At 39.6% G+C, this 17,886-nt stretch overlaps 1 protein-coding gene across 3 annotated transcripts in view; it reads right to left on the reverse strand.

The window, feature by feature from the left end:
* Positions 1–1,857: 1,857 nt before the first annotated feature.
* Positions 1,858–17,886, reverse strand: part of LOC128639180 (uncharacterized) — an 80,116-nt gene continuing 64,087 nt past the window's right edge. For 2 of the 3 annotated variants that reach the window (XM_053691403.1, XM_053691405.1), the window contains exons 6-8: positions 11,385–11,486; positions 3,722–3,829; positions 1,858–2,290 (exon numbers count right to left, since the gene is read on the reverse strand). In XM_053691403.1, coding sequence (XP_053547378.1) covers positions 2,189–2,290; positions 3,722–3,829; positions 11,385–11,486 — 312 coding nt within the window. In that variant the 3' untranslated portion in view covers positions 1,858–2,188. The remainder of the gene's footprint in view (positions 2,291–3,721; positions 3,830–11,384; positions 11,487–17,886) is intronic. The other variant, XM_053691406.1, reaches the window with a different exon arrangement.

Genomic DNA, 17,886 nt, shown 5'->3' on the forward strand with positions numbered 1-17,886 from the left:
AAACCTAAGCATAACACTAATGCTAACCATAACACTAACCATAACCCTAACACTAACCATAATGCTAGCACTAACCATAACCCTAATACTAACTATAAATCTAAAACTAACAATAACTCCAACCCTAATACTAACCATAACCCTGACACTAAGAATAACCATTACCCCAATCCTAACCATAACCCAATCCTAAAACTAACCATGACACTAACACTAACCACAACCCTAACACTAACCATAACACTAAGACTAACCCCAATCCCAACCATAAACCAATCCTAACCCCAACTATAACTATAACACTTACTATAACCCTAACACTAACCCCAATCCTAACCATAACTCTAACACTAACATAACATTAACTATAACCCTAACACTAACCACAACCCAACCCCTAATACTAAACATAACCCCAACCCAACACTAACCATAACACTAACCAAAACCCTAACCCAAACCCCAACCCCAACACTACCATAACCCTGACACTAACCATAACACTAGCTACAACGCTAACCCCAACCATAACCCCAACCCTAAGCATAATCCAAGCCTAACACTAACTATAACCCTAACACTAACCATAACCCTAATACTAACCATAACCTTAACACTAACTATAACCCTAAACATAACCCCAACTCTAACACTAACTATAACCCTAACACTAACCATACTGATAACACTAACCATACCACTAAGCAAAACGCCAACCCTAACACTACCATAACACTAGCTATAACATTTACCATAATCCTAACACTAACTATAACACTAACCCTAACCATAAAAAACACAAACCTTGCCCTAGCAGTAACCATAATCCTAACCATAACGCTAACCATAACCCTATTCATAATCATAATCCTAGCACTAACCGTAACTATAACACTAGCACTAACCTAACCCTAGCACTAAACCTAACCATAACCCTAGTACTAAACCCATACTATAACCCTATTACTAACTATAACCCTACGCCTAGTCTTAAAAGGTAAATAAATTCAAAAATAAACTTTCATTACTCAGATAGAGCAGCAGTTTATAAACAAAATTATAACTATTGTATTGTCTCTTTCTTTTTTTACAGTATACATGTTAATCATAAAAGTAAAATGTAATGAAATTGTTAATTGTGGATATCATATATTTATATTATATTCTTATCATCAATATTGAATCAATTAAGCCATGTGGGTTAGAATACTTGGCCATGCCAGAAGGAAGCTTGTGGGCGGAGTACATTTGTTTTCCCATGACCCTGGGCAAGGCTCCATCATAAGTGAGGCTTTAGGCATTGCCTATTTGACATTAGATACAAATAAAGCATTGTATAAAAAAGCATCAGGGTGCAACATAGTGGGATATCTCAATAAGCCTGAAGGAACAGTTGCGTAGAAACGCGTTGTTTGTATCTTATTGTTTTAATAAATTGTTAATGCGAAAACCATAAGAACTACTATTACTTCTGTGAAGAAACCTTGTTGATACAAGATACTCGCCTTGGGAAGAGCCTGACAGGATTTCTAATCATTGTAGAGGTGTTTTGCTGATCATAAGATATGTGGAGCAGCCTGACCCGGAGGCATCGCTTGTGTTGAGCACTTGGGAGGTCCTAGCCTGCGATTAAAGCATGTTTGTCAGTGTTACTGGTTCTGATCCAGTATTACTGAGATATCACACTATGTAAAACCCTGGTGCATTTTCATCCTTTCAGTTGCACAAATTGGTCTTGGTACTTTGTTTCTTCACTTTCAGGTCAGGTCATCTTGTATTGTTGCTGAGATCTGTCCAGATTGAAACTTTTCCCAGATCTGCCTAACACCTTTAAGCCCTAGACACAGAGACCAAAGCTAGATATAAAATAATACATTTTATTATAAAATCATTATCAACATTTATTAGAATCTAATTTGTTACATTTTTTAAAAAAAAACTTTGTCTTGATCCTACTGCATAGAGGAAATGGTATGGTCCATGTAACCTTCATTGTAGAAATAATAGTAAATAACATTAATATTCTCTGGACTTTTGTTCTCCTGTGTGATGTGCTTACAGAATAAAATACCTACAGCACAGCCTAGAAAAAAAAACATAAAACAAGCTTCAGGTGCTCTCCAGTTTATCCATTGGCTCATGCAATCATGTAATGAAGTATAACCCGTGTTTTATGTAAGGTCATTTCCTATGTCTTCTCTGGACACATCAGCTGAAGATCTTGAAGATGAATGTGAAAACACTCAATTATATTTGTCACTGAATAAAACCGCTGTGTGATCTGCTCCATCTGACAAAAAAGATGTTTGTTATTTTCTAGATAACACAAGATATTAGACCTTAAATCACACAGGCTAGATATTGCCAGTCTATCAATCTAATAGGCTAATAGGCTGGGTGTAATTAGTATTAGTTCGCCTACCAAATAGTTACCAGGTGAGACAAATGCAGAGCAATGCAAAAAGTAGAGGGGGACCAAAAAAGTCACAAAAGATAAATTTAGTGCAAACATAAAAATATAGATTACCTTGCTGAAATAGCAGCTGCTTGTCTTTTTTACTAAGTACTAGAATGTAAGCCTTTTGTAGAATCCCAGGGAAGAATAAATTTGTGCACACAAAATATTTTGGAAGTACAATTGTTACAAAAGTGCTAGATTACAAGTGGTGTGCAATTTAGTGCTTTCGCTGGAGTGTTAACAGAAGTAATCTTTATGTGCGCGCAGGTTAGCGCACGTACGCACTCACATAAGCATACATTCAGATATTTAGACATACATATATATATATACACACACACACACACACACACACAATATAGCTCTTTGCAGTCAAACACCTTGTCATATGCCATATACCTTTTAACCCTTATAACATTTTTATTACTATTTATATGACTCATTTTATATCAGATAGTGTTTATATGAATGTAACTGTAAGTTATAATGTATTTATTTTGTGTTTAGTGCAATTTTTTTTTTTTTTAAAGCATTGCCCTTTACATGAGGGTTTCAGTCACGCTATCCCAATGAGCGCATAATGCGATTGCACTCTGGCAATCGCGTTTACTTTCAACTTCAAATGTAACGCACAAAAAAAATGGATATCGCTCATGCCCAACAGTTAGCTCGCCACTTGTAATCTAGCCCAATATTGGGTTAAAAGAAGCTGCTCCCTGGTGGTACGGGCCATAAAACAAGCCACTGAGTTGTTTGTTCCTGACCCTGGGGAAAGTGTCCATAAGGATGATGAGGGAAACTAGATGTGGACTCCTTGTCCAATGTGCTTAGAGGGATATGGCTGCTCCTCACTGGCAAGGCCCAAAGGAGGCTGAAACAATCATCTGGGGTTGCAGTTTCCCTTGTTCAGAGGAAAATTGCCTAGTATTTCGGGGCTGGATGAGACTGATATACTTCAGGAAAGTTTTCCTCTGTGAAAAGCACAATTGGGCTAAAAGAAGCTACTCCCAGTTGGTAGAACAAGCTACTGAGCTGTATGTTCCTGGCACATTGCGTCTCTTTTTGTGTGTATTAGCAACATCAGTAAGGGAAGCCATTAAGGGGTTCAAAGGCTCAGTGGTCAGTTTAGGAGATAGGCCATATCTGTTAAGTATTTGCTTGGAGAACAAATATAATAACGTTTGCACAAAATCTGAATTTATTTCAGCCCATAACTATAAGGTATTGGTTTATATTCCCCTTCCCACTCACAATTAACATTACCTCATCAGAAATTGAATCAATCAGCTCATCAGTCCACTTTTTAACTCCATTTTGACAAGTCTGAGGATGAAGTAAATGTTGAAGATTTTCAGACCAAATGTTAATTTCCTGAAAGAAAAAAAAACACTTGTACTTGTAAAAATGTGTATAGTTTTGGTTTGTTAAAGGGACATAATACTCATATGCTAAATCACTTGAAACTGATGCAAAAAAAGCTGAAAAAAATATCACCTGAGCATCTCTATGTAAAAAAGGAAGATATTTTACCTCACAATCTCCTCAGCTCAGCAGAGTAAGTTCTGTGTAAAAAGTTATACTCAGCTGCTGCCCAGCTGTAGGTAAAAAATAAATAAATGAAGAAATGAACAGCAGCCAATCAGCATCAACAGTGCTGAGGTCATGAACTCTTTTACTGTGATCGCATGAGATTTCACTTAACTCTCATGAGATTTCATAGTAAACTTCCTTTAAACTGAATAGGGAAATAAGATGAGTGCACGAGGCTCAACCCCTTAGCTGTCCCAGGACAGACATACTAATTTGCTGCTTAGAAATCCTTTACAATGGGAGGTGGCTACTGAGGAACTTTTGAGGTAAAATATCTTTCTTTTTTACATAGAGATGTTCAGGTGATATTTTCTAGTCAGCTTTTTAGAGATATGCTGCATCACTTTCAAGTGTTTCAACATTTGGGTATTATGGTCCTTTAAGAGAGATGATTCTGGTGATTTGTAATCTGGTTATAAAAAAACATGACATGTTTATTTGTTCATGCACATAGCGAAAAAGAAAAATTTGTTTAAAAAATAAAATAAATACGGGGGGCGGAGCCGGGTGTCACCAAAGATGGCGGCGTAATTCCGAGCTCCGTTGATGGCTCAGTAACTAAGTTTAATTAACAGGGGACTGCTCTGCTCTAATAGGGGCAAAATGAAGAAATCGCCTCACTAAGAACTCAGGAACCGCTTTCGACATTTCAACAAGACAACGGAACGGCTGAAAGCTGACGCGGCAGTGATCCCAAGTGCGGCCTAGTCACGCTCAAAGCGCTCTACGCAGCTGGTGGCGGGGAACATATCTCGAGGCTCCGGAGGGCCGCAGCAAGAACATCGAGACCCCTAACGCCCTCAGCAACCAGTGGTGAGTGCTGCGTATCTTACCCAGATCAGATTGGGGGCATAAGTAAATAAGCCTACAGCAACCTGGGCGATAACCGGTCACTTTATATCCTTGACTGACTGTGGCAGCATTCAGCGCACCACTTAGACTCCAGACAAACAGGGTATATATTTCTCCAGTACCCTTAAATAATAAAACCCTCTGTGGGGGAAGGTACATTACAGTGCAAGCTCATGATTAATCTACAAATTGTCTCTCAATCCCTTGGCCCCTGCTCTTAAACAAGCAGCACACGTGGGATATTACAAGACAGCGCATATTATAAACAACGGCTGCCCTACACTCACTGGACTTAAACTTTAACATCTTTGCAATGGCAACTAGGCAAAAACCCAGACAGGAGAAGCCAAGTAAACCTCAATCTAGTAAGAATCACTCAGTCACATCATACTTCAGTGCAACTGAACAAACAGTACACAGTGACAGCCCACTGCCAGGGACAACTGAGTCTCAAAAAACACCAGCTTCAGAGGCGGAATCTGACACACAGGAATTAATACAAATCCCAGCAGACATCCTTTCATCCCTTCCATCTAAGCAAGACATTGCTGACATTGTCCGCGCAAGTGTTAGAGAAGAACTGGCAGATCTTAAGCAGGATGTGCACGCATTGGGGTTTAGAGTGGAAGCACTGGAGGATGGTAATGATTCAATGAGGGAAGAATTTAATCAATTACAGGCCCAATATGATAACCAACAAAAAGCTATGGAGCTGTTGTATGATAAAGTTGACGATCTGGAAAACAGAAGCAGACGGAAAAATTTACGCATTCGCGGGATTCCAGAATCTGTCCTCCCTAAGGATCTTCCCACCTTTCTCCCAGCCTTGTTCTCTCACTTAAAAGGGGATAAATCATCAGAAGCAATCCCATGGGACAGAGCACACAGGGCCTTGCGCCCGAAACCACCACCTACGGCACCCCCTAGGGACATCATTATTAAGTTTAAAAACTTTAGAGACAAAGAAGAAATACTTGGACTTTCCAGGAAAAATCAACCGATTAGGTTTAGAGGGACTGTTCTGCAATTCTTCGCTGACCTCTCCCAACGGACCCTCCAACAAAGGAGGGAGTTTGGCCCTCTGACTCAACTCCTCCGCCTCAAAAGAATCCCCTACAGGTGGGGATTTCCAACCCACATCATGGTAATTCATGAAGACAGAAGACACATCTGCAAGGATATCTCAGAAATAGAGGATTTTTGTAGGGCTCTTAATCTAGAGGCACCTACAATACCCCAAACATCAGAAGAGGCCTCATCTCAACAAGACCAAAGATCTCAATCTGCTTTTCAAAAATGGAGAACAGTCGGCAACCAACAGAAGAAAACGTCTCCCTCGTCACAAGTCCATACTCAAGACTCTGGAACCCAAGATAACTTGCAACCCAGATCACCCAGGCCAAGGACTGGTCGGTAACTATTAAAATGTCTTTAATGCTTTTTCTCCCTTCTAGGAATTGGACTAAGTCTGGTAAACGATGCGGCCGCATCTATTTGTTTGTGGTCTATTGCTATTTTAGTTCATCACCTTTAAGATGTCTTTAACGCTTTTCATCTCCTCAGGGACATGGACTGGGACTGTTAAAAGATGCGGCCGCACTCCTTCATTTATCTTTTTAGATGTTGTTGAATGCTATTTTAGATTAATACCTGAAATGAAAAAAAAAAAAAAAAAAAAAAAAAAAAGGGTTTACGGTTGAACACTCCCCTGTTTTTATTTTATACTCTACAGCTCTACTTATAAACAGTCCCCAATTTTGTTTCAAATTATTGTATTCACATACTGAAGCTGTCATTAATCCCCTTAAAAGAAAGAAATATTTCTTTTTCTCAGAATAGTGGTGGGGGGGGGCGGGGATGGCCTAAATGGCTGTCCCTGCCCTCGGCATCATTACAGGTCATGGTTACCTGGCTCTGTTTTGTTATATTGTTTAAGTTGTTATTATTTTACAGTATATTGTTATGTTAGGCTTCATTCACGGCCTTTCTCATGCTCCACACAGGCAGATTGCATAGAGACTCACATTTTGACATGCACAGTATGACTACAGAAACTCGTAGAATAACTCTAATAACCCAAAATGTTAAGGGGTTCAACTCTCCTAGCAAGCGTTACAAAGCACTATCAGACCTATCTAAAAGGGGCGCTGACATTCTCTTCCTCCAAGAGACCCATTTTAAAAAACATAAAGAACCCACATACTTCGGGGCCCAATATACTCAACATTATCACAGCTCAGCGGGAGTTAAGAAAAGAGGAGTTAGTATTCTCATAAAGAAATCTGTTCCATTCACACTTCACAAAATAGACAGAGATACAGATGGTAGATTTATTGGGATTTCGGGACTACTGTATGGTAGAAAGGTGTCACTTTTGAATGCTTATGCCCCAAACTCACAGCAACTGCCCTTTTTTAAATCATTATTTCGTAGATACCTGGATATGTCGCAAGGCACAGTGTTCCTGGGCGGTGACCTTAATTTTCCATTCGACCCAAAACTAGATTCCTCCAATCCTAACACCATGACCTCTCGGAGAACTACAAATTTTCTCTGGAGAGCCCTCAGAGACTACAACCTATATGATATATGGAGGTTTGCAAATCCAGACCGGAGAGACTACACTTTTTTCTCCCACCCAAACCTATCATATAGCAGGATAGATTACCTACTGACAAACCAAGAAGGCCTCTCCCTAATAACAAAAAGTAGTATTACACCGTCCTCCTGGTCAGACCACTCGGCAGTGGAGGTTAGATTTAGGTGGCCAGATACATACCTTACTCCAAATAACTGGCGGCTTGATGACTCTTTACTTGGTAATCCCACAAATATAGAGAACCTAACTAAGATACTAGCGGAATATTTTGAATTCAATACCAACTCGGTTACAGACCCATACACACTTTGGGAGGCACACAAATGCACCATTAGGGGAGAATTTATCAAGCTTAAATCACACACACAGAAAATAGCTAGACAGCTATACCATACACTAACCTCTAAATTGACTCAGATGGAATATGCACACAAACAGGATCCCTCTAACTCCCAAATTTTAGCCGAGATCAAATCTCTCAGAATCCAACTGAATAATTTTCTATCAATAGAGCACCAAAAATCACGCATGAAAACTAGACAACTCTTCTTCTATGAAGGGAACAAAGCAGGCAAACTCTTGGCACGGGCACTTAAGAAAAGAAAGTTGAAATCTTACATCCACAACATTAAACTACCTAACAACAAGACAGTTCAGACGACCCCTGAAATTTTGCAGCAATTCCATGAATACTACTCTAGGTTATACAACATTACCCCGCAGGGAAACAGAGATGTGACTGCCACCGCCCTATTAGATTTCCTCCACACTAGCAATCTCCCTAAACTTACAGACGAACAAATTAACGATATCAATTCCCCGATAACTCCCTCAGAGGTAGCTGCAGCTATAAAAAAGTTAAATGCTGGGAAATGCCCAGGCCCAGACGGCCTCACAGCCAAATACTATCAAACTTTTCAGCCTATCCTTCTCCCCCATCTATTGCACTTGTTTAACCATACATCTGATCAAACTCCTTTCCCAGCATCTATGTTAGAAGCGTATATAACAGTTCTACCCAAACCAGGCAAACCCCCAAATAGCCCATCCAATTTTCGACCAATTTCCCTATTAAATGTTGATGCCAAGTTATATGCAAAGATTCTCGCATCCCGCTTAAACAAAATCCTCCCATCCCTTATAAACATAAACCAAGCTGGATTTACACCAGGCCGTGAGGCCAGAGATAATACTACGAAAATAATCAATTTATTAGAATATGCATCCTCTCATAACATCCAATCGATATTCGCATCAATGGATGCAGAAAAAGCGTTCGACCGCCTTGAGTGGTCATTCCTTAGACACACGCTTACACAATTTGGCCTCCCCACCAAATTTATAGGGAAAATATTTGCTCTTTACAGCTGTCCCAGTGCTAAAATTGTACTAAATAATGCCCTATCGCCTCCAATCCCGATATTAAATGGGACCAGGCAGGGGTGCCCACTTTCACCCCTGCTTTTTGTGCTTGCAATGGAGGTTTTGGCCTCCAGAATCAGACAAAATGTTAACATTGAAGGCATACACATAGGCACAGAGCAATACAAAATCACCCTTTATGCAGACGACATTTTTTTAACGTTGTCATCCCCAAACAGGTCGATTAAATTCCTCATGGAAGAATTGTCTTTATATGGCCTACATTCCAACTTTAAAGTGAATGCAAGTAAATCTGAATTTCTGGGCTTAGGCCTTTCTCAAGCTGATATCGACCATATAACACAGTCCTATGAACTTAAGCACCAAAAAACATCTTTAAAATATCTGGGGGTATTTATTTCCGCCTCCCCTAATCACCTTCTCAAGCTTAATTACTCCTTACTTACTAACAATATACAACAGGAACTTCGCTCTTGGCAAGCTAAAAATATATCATGGGTGGGAAGGATAAATGCAGTTAAGATGTCTATTCTACCAAAGATTTTGTATATCTTTCAAACCATTCCTATAAACATCTCAGAATCTCAGTTAGGCACACTTCAAAAAATGATCAACACATACATTTGGCAGAATAAAAGGCAGAGAATATCCGGGTCCACTATGTACCGCACAAGGGACAATGGGGGCTTGGGAGTACCGCAGCTGAAATACTATAGATGGGCTGTATTTCTCACTCGAATAGTAGACTGGTGCAAGAACTCCTCAGACAAGGAGTGGGTCGTACTGGAACACACATTAGCTAATGTACCACAGCTAGGGGGGTGTTGCTGGATTCCTCCTCGGAACCGGTCCCTGGGACACAATACTCCCAAAACCACATTAGAAACATACAAACTATGGGATAAACATTTTACCAAAATTCTGAACATCTCCTCAAGTACTTCACCATTGACACCACTGATCAATAACCCCAGTTTACCAATAACATTGGCCTCAACTTCAAACCGATTTCTCACACTATCCGACATCCCCAAGTGCTATGACATCCTACAAAATAAGAAAATTAAACCTAGGTTGGAACTGTTGGACTGTTATGGGGGGATTTTCTGTCATTGGTTTAGATATCATCAAATCACACACTTCATCCTTAATCATAAAGATAGAGAAGGTATACTTAGACCCCTAACACCTTTTGAAACACTCTGCCATATGAGCTCCTCTAGAAAGGGTATTCTATCTCTAACCTATAAACTACTTCTACAACACCACTCTAGGCATCTTCCATCTTACACAAGCAAATGGGATTTGGAATTACAGGATCACCCTACACATGATGACTGGTTACACATTTTCCAAAATATAAACAGATATTCCTCATCAGTGCAAACGCAAGAGATGAATATTAAACTTCAATGCAGATGGTATCTCACACCAGTCAGATTATCCACAATATTTAAGAACACAACGACAGGGTGTTGGAGGAAATGCGGGGACCCAGGTACATTCATACACATATGGTGGGATTGCCCTCTTATTACTTCCTTCTGGGTTATTATAGTGGATGAAATAAAAAAAGTAATAGGAATTGCACTACCACTTCACCCAGTCGTACTCTTATTTAACAAATTCCCCAAAGTACGCTGTAAGCTCAGATTACATTTACTATACCTCATGGTCAACAGTGCAAAAAGACTAATACCAAAAAATTGGAAAAAAATTAGACCCCCTGACATAGCTGAATGGAGAGAAGTAGTTTCCTCAACAATACTCTTAGAAAGATACCACTTCGTTATCTCTAAAAGACTTGATGACTACTTATCTATCTCTTTTCTGTGGGAAGAATACTATGCACGCTTCAATACTAAGCATGCTAATAGCCTCGATGCATAGCCGACTTGTTAAATTTCACAGAAAATTAAGTTAATTGATTGGAGCTTATGATGAGAAAGTATTATTTTAATCATTGTTTCATTTGTTTCTTATTCACGTGAAAGTGGCCTGTGTTGTTCTGTTTTATTCTCCCAAATTATTGTTGTTGATGTAAAAATTGCCATACTATTCTCAATGATGTTGAATAGATACTTGTAATGTTTTGATTATCTCTCAATAAAAAATTTCAAAAAAAAAAAAAAAAAAAAAAAAAAATAAAATAAATACATTTATTTTTACATTGTCCTTAAACTCTGACTCTTCTATTGACTATACAGGGATTGGTTAGTACAGTGCACAAGCTTATTGACATCCTGCCTCTGATTTGCCACCACAAAATAAACCAAGCAAGCACACTAGAGTTCTTCAATGGGTATACTCTGTTCTGCTTTAGATTTGCACAACCCAGCAAGGTATGTAAACAGACACCTTTAAATACTTTTAGAAAGTTATTTGTTCTGCAAAGCTTAATAGATGACATATACTATGCAGTTATATAAAAAATCCAATTTATAAGTGCTCTCTCTGTGTCACAAATATTTCTTTCCTTGCCATAGTGGAAACAAACTTTACCTGTAATATATCTGTAAGTTCAGACGCTGTTGCCTTGCATATGATAAGTTTTCCTACCATAACGTTACTTTCCGCAATTAAGCCCTGAATGAAAACAAAAGACTGTTTAAATCAATAATACAGTAATGTACATGTAATATTAACTTAATACACACATATAACTCATGCAATATATATAGACTAACATAACACAATGTGCACACATATAACTTATACAATATATATATATATATATATATATATATATATATATATATATATATATATATATATATATATATATATATATACTAACATAACACAAGACCGCTGCTTCATAACTTGTGTTATGTACATATACCTCATATAATATATATATATATACACTGCTCAAAAAAATAAAGGGAACACTTAAACAACACAATGTATCTCCAAGTCAATCACACTTCTGTGAAATCAAACTGTCCACTTAGGAAGCAACACTGAGTGACAATCAATTTCACATGCTGTTGTGCAAATGGGATAGACAACAGGTGAAAATTATAGGCAATTAGCAAGACACCCCCAATAAAGGAGTGGTTCTGCAGGTGGTGACCACAGACCACTTCTCAGTTCCTATGCTTTCTGGCTGATGTTATGGTCACTTTTGAATGCTGGTGGTGCTTGCACTCTAGTGGTAGCATGAGACAGAGTCTACAACCCACACAAGTGGCTCAGGTAGTGCAGCTCATCCAGGATGGCACATCAGTGCGAGCTGTGGCAAGAAGGATTGCTGTGTCTGTCAGCGTAGTGTCCAGAGCATGGAGGCGCTACCAGGAGACAGGCCAGTACATCAGGAGACGTGGAGGAGGCCGTAGGAGGGCAACAACCCAGCAGCAGGACCGCTACCTCCGCCTTTGTGCAAGGAGGAACAGGAGGAGGTCACTGCCAGAGCCCTGCAAAATGACCTCCAGCAGGCCACAAATGTGCATGTGTCTGCTCAAACGGTCAGAAACAGACTCCATGAGGGTGGTATGAGGACCCAACGTCAACAGGTGGGGGTTGTGCTTACAGTCCAACACCGTGCAGGACGTTTGACATTTGCCAGAGAACACCAAGATTGGCAAATTCGCCACTGGCGCCCTGTGCTCTTCACAGATGAAAGCAGGGGCACACTGAGCACATTTGACAGACGTGACTGTCTGGAGACGCTGTGGAGAACGTTCTGCTGCCTGCAACATCCTCCAGCATGGCCAGTTTGGCAGTGGGTCAGTAATGGTGTGGGGTGGCATTTCTTTGAGGGGCCGAACAGCCCTCCATGTGCTCGCCAGAGGTAGCCTGACTGCCATTAGGTATCAAGATGAGATCCTCAGACCCCTTGTGAGACCATATGCTGGTGCGGTTGGCCCTGGGTTCCTCCTAATGCAAGACAATGCTAGACCTCATGTGGCTGGAGTGTGTCAGCAGTTCCTGCAAGACGAAGGCATTGATGCTATGGACTGGCCCTCCCGTTCCCCAGACCTGAATCCAATTGAGCACATCTGGGACATCATGTCTCGCTCCATCCACCAACTTCACTTTGCTCCACAGACTGTCCAGGAGTTGGTGGATGCTTTAGTCCAGGTCTGGGAGGAGATCCCTCAGGAGACCATCCGCCACCTCATCAGGAGCATGCACAGGCGTTGTAGGGAGGTCATACAGGCACGTGGAGGCCACACACACTACTGAGCCTCATTTTGACTTGTTTTAAGGACATTACATCAAAGTTGGATCTGCCTGTAGTGTGTTTTTCCACTTTAATTTTGAGTGTGACTCCAAATCCAGACCTCCATGGGTTGAAAATTTTGATTTCCATTTTTTAATTTTTGTGTGATTTTGTTGTCAGCACATTCAACTATGTAAAGAACAAAGTATTTAATTAGAATATTTTATTCATTCAGATCTAGGATGTGTTATTTTAGTGTTCCCTTTATTTTTTTGAGCAGTGTATATATATACACTGGCATGACACAATGTGCACACATATACCTCATACAATATATATATATATATATATATATATATATATATTTATATAGACTAACACAACATGAACACATATACCTCATTCATTTTATATATATATATATATATATATATATATATATATATATATATATATATATATATATATATATATATATATATATATATATAGACTAACATAACACAATGTGCACACATATACCTCATACAATATATATATATATATATATATATATATATATACACACAAAACACGGAAGGGAGACAAAACCGGACCAGGTACACATCCCATGACCCAGCAACATGCCAGCCCTGGGTTCTAAATAGCACTCACAAAAAGCTGTGCCGTCACCATAGTCACAGGCAGTTAACCCCAGACAGGAGTAAGTGCAAGAACCATGGGGGATTACAAAACAAATACAACACATAAAGAAAACCCAGTACTCACCAGCTAGCTCAAAGCTAAGATTTAAAATGGAAAGGTTAGTCACCACATCTGGCCAAATGGGACAAGCTCAGGCACCACGTCAAGGTCCTTTCCAACACCTGAGTCCCTAACACAGCCACACAATGCAGGCTCTCAAAGCCAGACAAACTGGGAACAAGAGAGGGGTGCACAGGTATATGTAATCACCCAGCAACATACAAAACACGGAAGGGGGACTGCACTCCAAAACCGGACCAGGTACACATCCCATGACCCAGCAACATGCCAGCCCTGGGTGCTAAATAGCACTCACAAAAAGCTGTGCCGTCACCAGTCACAGGCAGTTAACCCCAGACAGGAGTGGGTGCAAGAACCATGGGGGATTACAAAACAAATACAACACATAAAGAAAACCCAGCACTCATCAGCTAGCTCACAGCTAAGATTTAAAATGGAAAGGTTAGTCACCGCATCTGGCCAAATGGGACAAGCTCAGGCACCATGTCAAGGTCCTTTCCAACACCTGAGTCCCTAACACAGCCACACAATGCAGGCTCTCAAAGCCAGACAAATTTGGAACAAGGGAGGGGTGCACAGGTATATGTAATCACAAAGCAACATAAAAAACACGGAAGGGGGACTGCACTCCAAAACTGGACCAGGTACACATCCCATGACCCAGCAACATGCCTGTCCTGGGTGCTAAATAGCACTCACAAAAAGCTGTGCCGTCACCAGAGTCACAGGCAGTTAACCCCAGACAGGAGTGGGTGCAAGAACCATGGGGGATTACAAAACAAATACAACACATAAAGAAAACCCAGCGCTCACCAGCTAGCTCACAGCTAAGATTTAAAATGGAAAGGTTAGTCACCGCATCTGGCCAAATGGGACAAGCTCAGGCACCACGTCAAGGTCCTTTCCAACACCTGAGTCCCTAACACAGCCACACAATGCAGGCTCTCAAAGCCAGACAAACTGGGAACAATGTTGCTGGGTGATTACATATACATGTGCACCCCTCCCTTGTTCCCAGTTTGTCTGGCTTTAAGAGACTGACAAATTTAGCACCCAGGGCTGGCATGTTGCTGGGTCATGGGATGTGTACCTGGTCCGGTTTTGGAGTGCAGTCCCCCTTCCGTGTTTTGTATGTTGCTCGGTGATTACATATACCTGTGCACCCCTCCCTTGTTCCCAGTTTGTCTGGCATTGAGAGCCTGCATTGTGTGGCTGTTTTAGGGACTCAGGTGTTGGAAAGGACCTTGGCGGGGCGCCTGAGCTTGTCCCATTTGGCCAGATGCGGTGACTAACCTTTCCATTTTAAATTTTAGCTGTGAGCTAGCTGGTGAGTGTTGGGTTTTCTTTATGTGTTATATATATATATACTAACATAACACAATGTGCACACAGATACCTCATACATTATATATATATATAGACTAACATAACACAATGTGCACACAGATACCTCATACATTATATATATATATATATAGACTAACATAACACAATGTGCACACAGATACCTCATACATTATATATATATATAGACTAACATAACACAATGTGCACACAGATACCTCATACATTATATATATATATAGACTAACATAACACAATGTGCACACAGATACCTCATACATTATATATATATATATATATATATATAGACTAACATAACACAATGTGCACACAGATACCTCATACATTATATATATATATAGACTAACATAACACAATGTGCACACAGATACCTCATACATTATATATATATATATAGACTAACATAACACAATGTGCACACAGATACCTCATACATTATATATATATATAGACTAACATAACACAATGTGCACACATATACCTCATACAATATATATATATATATATATATATATATATATATATATATATATATATATATATATATATATATATATAGACTAACATAACACAATGTGCACACAGATACCTCATACATTATATATATATATATAGACTAACATAACACAATGTGCACACAGATACCTCATACATTATATATATATATATAGACTAACATAACACAATGTGCACACAGATACCTCATACATTATATATATATATATATATATAGACTAACATAACACAATGTGCACACATATACCTCATACACTATATATAAATAAAGCAAGATTTATAAGGAAACACTTGGAGCTAGTATATACCAGCTCCAAATATCCTTGGGGTGGCACTATGTGAGAAGAGAACAAACTGAAGCTGCTGGTTTACCTGATAAGAAAAGGAAAGTACCCTCAATACGTTCCTAATTGGTACAGAAATATACAAGAAAGGAGTAAACAGGTAAAAACCTGCGCTAACAGCTCTTAAAGATAAATAAACATATGATAATAAAACACAACGTGACTGATGCTAAGTAATCATCAAATGAAAGAGATCCATGCAATACACTAGTAGAACTAAAAGCAAATGTCCTGTGTATTGACACAATGGGGCATATTTATGATTGTGCGAGCGGACATGATCCGATATAGCGAATCATGTCCGCTGCACATCGATAAATGCCGACAGCATACGCTCTCGGCATTTATCATTGCACCAGCAGTTCTTGTGAACTGCTGGTGCAATACAGCCCACCGCAGATTTGTGGCCAATTGGACACTAGCAGGGGTGTCAATCAACCCGATCATATTTCATCAGGTTGATTTCTGTCCACCGCCTCAGAGCAGGCGGACAAGTTATGGAGCAGCGGTCTTTAGACTGCTGCTTCATAACGTCTGTTTTCTGGCGAGCCTTCAGGGGGCTTGATAAATATGCCCCAATGCCTTCATACAGAGCTTGATAAATATGCCCCAATATATACAATGTAAGTCCCACAACAGTTGCTAGTAGGTGATCTGCTGCATATATATGATTCCCCGCAATACTCACAAGAAATTACCTCAATCCTATGAGGTAAGAGTGTCACGGGAACCAGGGAGTGGAAGCTGGAAAATTGTGGTGCCTTAGCGATTCGATATTCTGTCCGTATTCACTGCGATATCCCTTACAGATGTATCCAATGTGCACACAAAGAGAACGGTCTCCTTGTTTCCAAAGATGGTACTTCTGTTACTTGATGCCCTCGGCGGCAGATACCACGTCTAGAGGGATAACTATTTGTGAGGTAATCCCTCTGTACCTGCTGAATCAGATATCGGTTACCTTTGCAGGTGACTCCGCACCTAGGTAGACAGGGGTAATCCTGTGATTGTTCACACCGGAGCGTAGTGTCCGTGACTCCCTCTGACGTCACGTTAGGTCAAAGTTGATATGGCCAAGACCGGGTCACAACAAAGTAGTGCTACAGGTTGCAGACTTCAATTTGGCAATTGGTATAGATAAACATTGATCAAGTATTCCTCCGGGTTGGGTGGTGGATATTATATCAATCACAGACTTCAGCAAAAGCACCGCTACCCTTTGTTCATGATATGAAGTACTGAGGGTCAGCTCGGTGTATATCCAATGGGCTCAAGTTAAATGTGACAGAAATGCTAGACGCCCTCTTATGGCCTAACTAGATCTCTTTTTCATTTGATGATTACTTAGCATCAGTCACATTGTGTTTTATTATCATATGTTTATTTATCTTTAAGAGCCACTCTGTTAGCACAGGTTTTTACCTGTTTACTCCTTTCTTGTATGTATGTATATATAGGGGTTAATATGAACACATATACCTTATTCATTATATATATATATATATATATATATATATATATATATATATATATACTGTGTATATATATATATATATATATATATATATATATATATATATATATATATAATATATCTTCATCCAGGCAGCGTCTTCTATCTTCATCCAGATGGCATCTTATATCTTCAATCCGGGCGGCATCTTCTGTCTTCATCCTGGCGGGAGCGGGTCCATCCTGAAGACATCTTCTGCAATTCTATTGGCTGTTCAAATCAGACAATAGAATTTCAGTAGCTCTCATTCTATTGGCTGATTTGAATTTCCAAAATCAAATCAGCCAATAGGAATGCAAGGGACGCAATTTTCAAAAGGCTCCCTTGCATTGAAGA

Source organism: Bombina bombina, chromosome 8 (assembly GCF_027579735.1).
Source record: "Bombina bombina isolate aBomBom1 chromosome 8, aBomBom1.pri, whole genome shotgun sequence".
NCBI lineage: Eukaryota > Metazoa > Chordata > Amphibia > Anura > Bombinatoridae > Bombina > Bombina bombina.